Source organism: Miscanthus floridulus, chromosome 18 (assembly GCF_019320115.1).
Source record: "Miscanthus floridulus cultivar M001 chromosome 18, ASM1932011v1, whole genome shotgun sequence".
NCBI lineage: Eukaryota > Viridiplantae > Streptophyta > Magnoliopsida > Poales > Poaceae > Miscanthus > Miscanthus floridulus.
Genome location: NC_089597.1, coordinates 23,065,675 through 23,074,898, shown reverse-complemented (window position 1 = coordinate 23,074,898; position 9,224 = coordinate 23,065,675). Strand labels below are relative to the sequence as shown.

The 9,224-nt window shown below is 47.4% G+C and overlaps 1 protein-coding gene and 1 long non-coding RNA gene across 2 annotated transcripts; one reads left to right on the top strand and one right to left on the bottom strand.

The window, feature by feature from the left end:
- Nucleotides 1–3,759: 3,759 nt before the first annotated feature.
- LOC136523475 (BTB/POZ and MATH domain-containing protein 2-like) lies at nt 3,760–4,773 on the bottom strand. The gene is made up of 2 exons (XM_066517148.1): nt 4,415–4,773; nt 3,760–4,375 (listed from the first exon to the last, which is right to left on the bottom strand). The coding sequence occupies exons 1-2, from the start codon at nt 4,771–4,773 to the stop codon at nt 3,760–3,762; spliced, it is 975 nt and encodes a 324-aa protein (XP_066373245.1).
- A 615-nt stretch (nt 4,774–5,388) lies between these two features.
- Nucleotides 5,389–7,168, top strand: LOC136519635 (uncharacterized). The gene is made up of 3 exons (XR_010774993.1): nt 5,389–6,222; nt 6,329–6,447; nt 6,538–7,168. It is a non-coding gene; the product is annotated as an uncharacterized lncRNA (long non-coding RNA).
- Nucleotides 7,169–9,224: the final 2,056 nt, after the last annotated feature.

The following is a 9,224-nucleotide window of genomic DNA, read 5'->3' as shown; positions in this document are numbered from 1 at the left end:
GACTACCAAGCCTAAGAGGAAATGAGGGGATAGAAAAGCAAATCAATATCCAAATAAGGCATGCTATGTGATAAGAGGACGATTTTGTAATGCCACCGGGGCCCTAATAAGAGATAAATTGAACCTAGCAATCTCTAACTAGAAAGAGGTACCATAGAACAAAAAGGATGAACTATGAGATAGACAGCTGAAGCTCAATTTTAGATTTCTAGAGGGTAAGCACGAACTGGTAAAAAAATGCTTTCAGGATGATGGGAGAGTCGTTCTGATGTTGGAGATCAGAGCTCAACAAGAAGTATATCCAAAAGGGGTTAACTCCCTTCAACGAGTTCAGCAACATAACTCCTAGTCAATGGGAGGAGGTCGTGGCTCAGAAGACTTCACCGGAGGCATTGGAGCTCAGTGCTCGTAACACCGAGCTGGCGAAGAGGAACAAACACCACCATCATCTAGGCTCCGGTGGCTACTATGCCAAGGAAGAGCAGTTTAGGAAGATGGACGAAGAGGCCACAGCTACTGAGAATATTGATGTGATGAATTTGTAGGTACGCTCAAGGAATTGGATATATGCGAGGAGTACAGAATCATCCGATCGTAATCTTAAGTTTGATAAGCCAGAGACCCAAGAGGCAGTATGAAGGATACTGAAATATGCTGAAGACAAGGAGAATGGCTCATTCGATCCTTCCAGAGAGAGGGATGAGCTTAGCCTTGGCTTGGGAAACAAGGAGCACACAGGCCGCACCAGGGGCTAGGGAAAAGGATGACCTGGAAGCAAGAATTCGAAGAGGACAGGCACATATACAAGAAACATAGCAGAGACCGGGTGACTAATCTTGAGCTCCAAGTGAAGGCTCTAGTTGCGAAGGCGCTGGAGGAGCAAGGACTGTCTATGGAGCCACGGATATTAGTGACGCCGCTGGGAGAACTAGCATTAGCTGGCAGCCCTCAGAAAGTTTCTAGCAGCCAAGGTTCCACTACAGCCACAACCCCTGTCGATCGCATATGGGAACCAACTAGTTGCACCTTGGTGTTTCTCAACGGCCGACAGAACATTGTGATGGAGGTGGCAATGGGTGTGGCACATTCTCCCGGTGGCTTACACCATAATAATAAGATACCACTAGACTACACTAGGGTCTAGGTGCATACCGTAAAGCCCGAGTTCATGCAGGGGAGGATAGACTACGCAACTCCCGAGGGGCTGGTGTTACTAGGAGACGTTATGGGGCAGTTCATCCTCTGGCACAAACGGAACATTATATTGACTGCTTCTTCGCCGCATGCCCCTCTCCTAAATTTGGAGCGAGTTGTTGAGGTCGGGGAGATATTTTTATCGTCTCGTGACCACCACATTCCTGAGATGCCACATTCTTTCTTGCCTCCTAGCGAGCATGTGCTTGATAAGACACAACCTTCTACAGCTCGTACCGAGCAAGTGCATGATGAGATGCCATAGTCTTCTCAACAAGCACAGCCGATACATGAACAACGAGTGCCTCCTGAAGAATGTGATGCACAAGAAGATGAGAACGTGCCTGAATGGGAACTTCGAAAGAAGCATCCAATCACCATAAGACCAATTTATGTTCTGATGAAAGACGACTCATCGGTGTCCAAGTGGTATTTCCATGACCAGTTCAAGCTTGAGAACCAAGTTAAAAAAGTCACATCACGGGGTTCTGAGGAGGCCGTCACTAGCAAACTCCACCAAATAGCAAAGCAGTATCCAAATATTGATGTCATCAAATGGTCAAAGGATTTTCTGAAAATATATGAAAGAGGCAAGCCCTTCCTACCAAACCAGGACATCCAGCGCTTACCACTTAGAATGAGAAGGTTCCATGATTGGTACTTGCGTGTTCTCCCAACGAGCATAGACCTCATACAAGCATGCTTCCCCACCAGCACATTTGGAAGTCCAGTGGGGAAAATTGTCTTTGACTTCAATGACATGCGGACATGCTTCCACCTCGGAGCAATGGAGATGAATCTAATTTGCACGTGGTGCCTGTAAGTCCTTGTCCTCCCAATATGATATGAATGTAATCTTTGAATTTTATTGTAACTAACCCACGTCGTGATTTGTAGAATGCAAGTGTACATTGTCAAACAAATACCAAGTGTGAAAGCCAGGTATATAGACCATCAAGCTATAGCATAAACAAATTTTAATTACCCTAAACAGTGGAAACTGGATGCCAAAGAGCTAGCTGTTGGAAAGACTCTTCGGGAGAAAGAGCACATCCGTACGACAAAACTAAGGGAAGAGTCCCTGAAGATTGCGACATACATTGACCTGGCTTTCAAAATTCTCCAATAGCACTCTACTATATGGCTACCATACAACTTCGAGTAAGTTCAACTCTATACTTAAAGCTTTGTTCGATATATTTTATTCGATGCAAAAGAACTTATCTAGTTCTATGATTAAATCCATGCAGCAATCACTGAATTTATATAGCTGTCGATGTGGAAGGAGCATGGCATGGGTCTTTGATTCAATAGATAGGGACCCGGTGACATACAAAGACTTCATATCGATTCTTAAGGCATATATATATCGACAATCCTCATTAACTTATATGTTTGTACACATACTTATAATGTTCACTTTTGGATACTAACAAGTTATATTTGCTAAAATAATTTGAACATGGTATTTAGGTTCTATGTCACTAAACATCACGGAAGGCGTGATCCAGCAAGGAAGTAAAAGCTGGCTATAAAAACACTATGTGCAGTAAGTGTAACTTACTTCTTCAGTAATCCATTACATGGCTGTCAAAAGCATTACTTAACATTTTCATATGCAAAACACACAATGCCCCAAACAGAAGCCTGGGAGTGTACATTGTGGATACTATATATGTTCTAGATGAGTAACACCGATTCCTACAGGAGACACCCCTTAAGGGTAAGTTTGAACCTCTTCACCCGTAGTATAAAAACTTCATACATGGTATAAAATACTAAACCGAAACTTATTTTCTTGTAGTGAAAAGAAGAGAAAAAAAATAAAAAGAGACCCGTACAAGGATGACCAACTCTTAGAGCTCGTCGGCGACCTTTGCAACTTCATACTGGATCAGATTGTACACGTTAAAGGCACCTACCATGACCGAGAGTCTGACTTAGGTAGAAATCCTCAGTACCAACACCTTCATAAGACTGAAAGGCTAGCTCTAGGACGTTGATAACAATGTGTATGGAATTTGACATTGGTTTTACCTTGTGAATTATGTCTATTTAATGATGGATTGTACATATTCTTGTGAATTGGACTTGTAATTGTAGTTTATATAATACTCTTATGCTTGTAGTTTATATAATACTCTTGAGCGAACACGGTTCAGAACGTTGGTCGCGGGGTGTTCGGCGGGATTATCTCGCTTTCCTCGCTCACGTCGGTCGCGGGGCGTTCGGCAACGCGAACGCTTGATGGAATACACGGAAACGTTCGGCAACGCGAACGCTGGATGGAATACGCGAAAACAAACAGTGTTATGGTCGAATTTGAATTGTAAATTTGAATTTTTTTTTAGAAAAACGTACTGTAGAGACAGTTCTAGACTGAACCACCCCTATAAACAGGTATTATAGGGGCGGCGAGTACTACAACCGTCCCTACAAATATATTTATAGGAACGGTCTGGGAACCACCCCTACAAATATATGATTTGTAGAGACGGTTTGGTAGAGACGGCTGACCAAACCGGCCCTACAAATGATCTTGAGCTCTCCCTACAAAACCCGGTCCTACAAATGATCTTGAGCTCTCCCTACAAAACGTTTATGTAGTAGAGCCAGCGTGGTCTCGGCATCCTTAGCGTCAAGGCTCTTGCACAGAATGCCTTCGCACATCAGCTTCAACCGTTCCACGGCGTACCTATCCGCAGCCACAAGTAGGTGTTTAACCATCTCCTTGCGGTCGACAGCGTCGAACCCTTCCATGGACGGCATCGAGTCCGTGTATATGAAGTGAAGCAGCGCCCTGAAAACAGCAGGCTGCATGTCCTCGATAGCTATGCTGCACTGGCTTGCTGCGTCGTCGTCGTCCTCCTCCCGCATTGGCCCGTAGAACTGCGCGTCGAACACTGGCGACCTCATCGCGAGCACGATCTTGTGCGCCGGGAAGAGCTCGTCTCCAACCCTGAACGTCACGTCCGCTCCCTTCTTCCCCTGGAGCAGTTTCGCGAGGCTGCCCGAGAGGTCCGAGGGCGGCACGCGCACCATCATGTTCACCTGTGGCTCTTTGATCACAGTCACATCGCACTCGATTACCAGGCAGTCGTCTCGCAGGTACGCCTCGAGCTCGCTCTTCTTCTTCACGCAGAAGGCGCCCCAGGCGTCGTCTGATCTTTCACGGCTACTACTAGTGCTAGCGCGCATCATGGTCATGGTGCTGAACGACGCAGTCGGCGTTGCCCATGGCCTGTGGAAAAGCGTGGACTTCCCTGTGGCCTGGTCGACCAGCCGGAACGTGAAGCGCGCTCTCACCTCGGCTTTCTTGCTCACCAGCTTCAGGAAGAGCACGAGGCGGCCGGGAGGCGCGAGCGACGAGCTGATGCCGTCGGGATAGTAGTGGATGCTCCAGTGGTACTGGTAGCCGTCGACGGCGAAGGTGGTGGAGCGGATGGAGCGGTCCACGCCGAGGCCCCTGTGCAGGCTGTAGCCGACGATCCGGAGCACTTGCGTGCCCCGCGCCGTCTCTGGAGTGCACGTCGACGACGTCCACGTCTGATGTGACCATTGTTGGGATGCTGCTGCCATGGTCGCGTCTAATTTGCCGTTTACGCAAGGAACCCCATCAGAGCGGCGGAGGATATCAGGACGATGTACGCGCGCGCAATCATATCGGTACGAGGGCCAAGAATTTGGGCGACGTATAGAAAGGGCCGGAGAAACGGAAGTTGGTGTCGTATCGGCAGCGGGATGAAGCTAGAGAGAGGTTTTGTGAACGGGGCCAGAGGACGGGACACGTCCGAAACGGAATTGTTCCAACTAAGGACCGGGTCCGATCTACCTCCGTCCAAGTCGTGTTTAGCTGTGCAATTCCTAGTAGAGCGACAAAAAGGCCACACGAGAGCTCGGAATTACATGGTTTTATTTGGCTGGTGAAATTCGTGCCATCCGGGCTAGCACGCATCATTATTATCGGGTTGCATGCATTAATTTTAGTTCAATTCAAAAGGTTAAGCTGAAGCAAATAGACAGACTATTTCACTTCTAGACTTTCTTTTTTTTAGCCTCAAACATGAAAGGGATAATGGTGTTCTTACCTTATCCAATAAGCCAATTGTGATTTTGCCCCTACTTTTTTAACTTTGTGTTTTTACCCTTGTTATTTTAAACTAAATGGTCCGTTTGCCCCTATTTCTCACGTCCATCAAATTAACATGGATTAAACGAATTAAAAAAATTCCAAATCTGAAAAGCAAGGGCTAAATGACCATAATGCCCCTTATCCTTATCTCCTCATCCATCCTAGACTGAAGCACGGGCGTCGTCTGTCTGCATCGGGCTCGGGCTGTTCGTGAGCGCGGGTTCCCGGCGGCGGCGGCTGCAGAAGCACAGAAGGGGAGGTCGTGGCTCCAGAGCACGGGCGCGGGAAGGGGCTGCCTCCTGGTTGTGGGCGCGGGGCCACGGCTCTAGGTGCGGGCACGAACTTCCTCCAGGCGCTGTGCCTGTGCGAGCATGGCCGGCGGGCTTGAGGGAGAGGGAGGACCTCCTCGCCCAGATCCATGCCGCCAGAGAAGGAGACAGAGGAGCTCCTCGGTCCCCGTGCCGCGCCGTCGCTGGAGGGAGGAGATAGGGGGCTTCCCGTGCCGCCACCGGATCCGACGTCCCCGCGCCGAGCTGCCACCGGAGTTTTGACCGGGAGTGCATTGGTTCTCGCTTAAAGCGTGTCTGCTGCGCTGTGCCTGCAGTGACGCGTTTGGGCCGTGGTGGTCGCTGCAGCTGCTGACGCGGAGGGGCCGGAGGACGAGGACGAGGAGGGCGGCGGCGGTGTACCCCAAGATGGCGCGGCCGCCGATCCTGTCCGTCGCGCTGCCGTCCGACACCGGCCGCGTGCTCAGCATCCAGTCCCACACCGTCCAGGTCCATCGCCGCTTGATGTTCTAAATATATTATAAGATTGTTGTTCACGTGCTTGTAGGTGAAAGCGCACTCATTCAGATGACCGCTATGCTTGCCATGATGCAGCATCGTCGTAAGAAGGTTTTAAAATCTTTTCCTTTTATATTTCCAGTATTCATATCGAGTGTGTTCATGTTTGCAATTGATAAACTAAAGAGGTTATGGCATCTGCCACTGACCATTTTAGGTTCCAATCATTGTGCACAATGAGAGTGAACAAGCTCACAAGTGGAGTCAGATATACAGTGAAGAGACAAAGAAGCAGTCCATTCGTGTCATAACAGCTTGGCAGTTGAATGAACGAATGTAAGAGTTTCCTGCAGTCTAGAATGATTATCTGGTGCATTGTATTATTTCTTGTTGAACCTGACATGTAATTTTACCTTGCCATCTAAGGTATGGTGAGCTTCAAGGCCTTAACAAGCAAGAAACCGCTGATCGATTTGGTAAAGAACAAGTTCATGAATGGCGTCACAGTTATGATATTCCTCCCCCAAATGGAGAGAGCCTTGAGATGTGTGCAGAGAAAGCAGTTGCTTATTTCAAAGACAAGTAAGGATATTATCAGACACTGCTATTTCAGTTTACATGTTGCTTTGTATGCTTACAAAAGTCAGATGCTGCAAGCTTTGGTTTTGAAACTATGGTTAGCCTTCAATTATCTCTACCAACTAATTCTAAATATGTTTCTGTCGAGGCTGGCGGAGAAGATGAAGCAGGACGGGGACGTCGGCCTCGGCGCCGACTTCGGGAGGTTTCATCGGGAGAAGGCGGCAGCGTCCAGGGCTAGAGTCGCTGACGATCCTAGCCTTAGCTTGTACATGGAGAGGTGTATGTGTGCAGCGTGATCATTTACATCTGGTTTCTGCTATACAGGAACTAATCTGAGACCAGAACACACTGAAACACGGCAGAGTCCAGTCCACTGTCTACATATGAATCGATCTCTGTAGCATCTTATGTAATCTCCCATCCCAGGATCATGAACCTTTTGGTCCCAAAATTTTGAATATTTATCAATATTAAATCTGAGTTCAAATAATTACAATTTGTGCCAAATATGTTTGACCAAATTTAATCAATTGTCAACATACAATAAAAAAGTCTAATTCCAAATCAGGGTAAAATCACAATTAGGCATAACAAATAGGGGCAAAATCGTATGGGCATTCATGTCCTTTTGTACAAAGTTTAACACCGTTAGGGGTAGATGACGGAGCAGGGGCAAACTGGTGCTTCGTGAACGGCACAGTTGGGGTAAATTCACAAAGTCAAAAAAATAGGGGCAAAATCACAATTTCGATACAAAAAAGGGTACAAACGCAAGAGCCCCAGCATGAAAATATAAGTCCATTGTAATTATTTAATTTATTAATGCATATTTTGCTCCCGGTCGGTTTCCTGGCCTCTCTCTCATAGTATCTCTCATAATACCTGTGTGCGTCCGGCCAGCGGCAACAGCCTCCTGGCGGCAGTGACCAGTGGCTGAACCAACGATTTTGATTAAGGGACCAGGCAAATTGTATTTTTAGTTTGATAAAATATACATAATTATATGTTTAACAACTTTTTAAATATGTTTACACTATTTATAACCAAAATCATAATATTTAAATAAAAATGGGTGAAAATTGATATTTTTTGTGATATAAATTCAAATATGTATATAGGTATTAAACAAAATCTACTGTTCTTGGGGGGAGGGGGGGTGTGGGCACGGGCCCTGCTGGCCCCCTGGTTCCGCCACCGGCAGTGATGGAGCTCAACCAGAATTTTAAAAATATGACCAACCTGCCATTGTAAAGATTAGTTACGATATAATTATCCTTAATTCCTTATCCATTTTCATACACAAACATGATGATACATACCCTCGGTTATCACAATGAGAGAAAAGTTTGACAGAGAGTAATGCAGACCTCATAGGAAGCTATTTCGACCAATGGGACCTCTCAAAGACTAACCCAAATATTTTTCTGGTCTAATCTTGTTTGTCAAAGAAATCCAATGCATAACTAAAAATAAACCAAAGCCACTCGCAACGCGATGGGCTGTCTCTCGAAGGCTCCCCCGCTACAGTTGAGAAAGGCGAAAAAAGGGGATCTCATCGCCGCCGGCGGAGTTGGTGGTCTCTTCCGCCTCCGATGGCCTGCGGGACGTCGCGAGGTGGTCAGTCTCTTGCCGGCGGGTGGGGTAGGTGGTAGTTTAGGTCCTAGGGTTTCTAGGTTTAGGTTTCCTGGTGGCATCGGCGAGGCAGTGGTGGCGGCGTTGCGGCGGAATAAGTCCTCTCGGACTTTTCCTCGCCCCGTTGAAGCTCCACTCCGGCGACGACGGCGAGCCCGTGGAGGTGGTACTCCCTGTGTGGAGTCCATGTGTAGGAGTTAGTGGTCGGCGGCCATCAATCTCGGTGTTTGCCGAGGCGTGGTGGGTGCCGACATTTTGCTTCGAGGATGGGGAGGTAGCTGTGGGGTCTGCGGCAACGTGGAGGATGGATCGACCTCGACTTCCCCGTGGCGGCGGCTGTTGTCAACAGCGAGCTTCGATCCAAGGCCAGGGGCTTGGGGCGCGGCCCCGACCGACGAGCTTTCAACGACGGCATATCTCGTTCTTAGAGGCGAGTGTCTACTTTGGCTCTTTGCAAAGCCTTTGTGCGATGGAGTCCTCTCGGTTCTGGGAAAGATGGCGCCTTTCGGTTCCCGGCGGCGTTCGGTGGCGGCTGATGCAGGCGACCTCGGTGACCACAGGGTTCTTGGGCTTGTTTGTAATTTCTGTTTTATCTAGGTCCCTATGTGTGATTTGGTGGGGACAACTGTCCTCTGTATCCTACTGTGTCATATACTCATATCTGTATTTCTACGGGTCTTTGTACGTATTCCTTAATATGAATACAGGTACGTTTGATAAAAAAAAACAAAGCCTCTCAGTGCCTACAGAGAACGTAGAGCTGCATGATCTGACATAAGTTCAGTGGGAATCAGACATCAAAGTATCAAACTCTTTACATAAGCTCAGTGCATCTCACAATCCGATGAGAACTACGACACAATCAAGCAAATCCACATTATCTTTATACCTAAACTAAT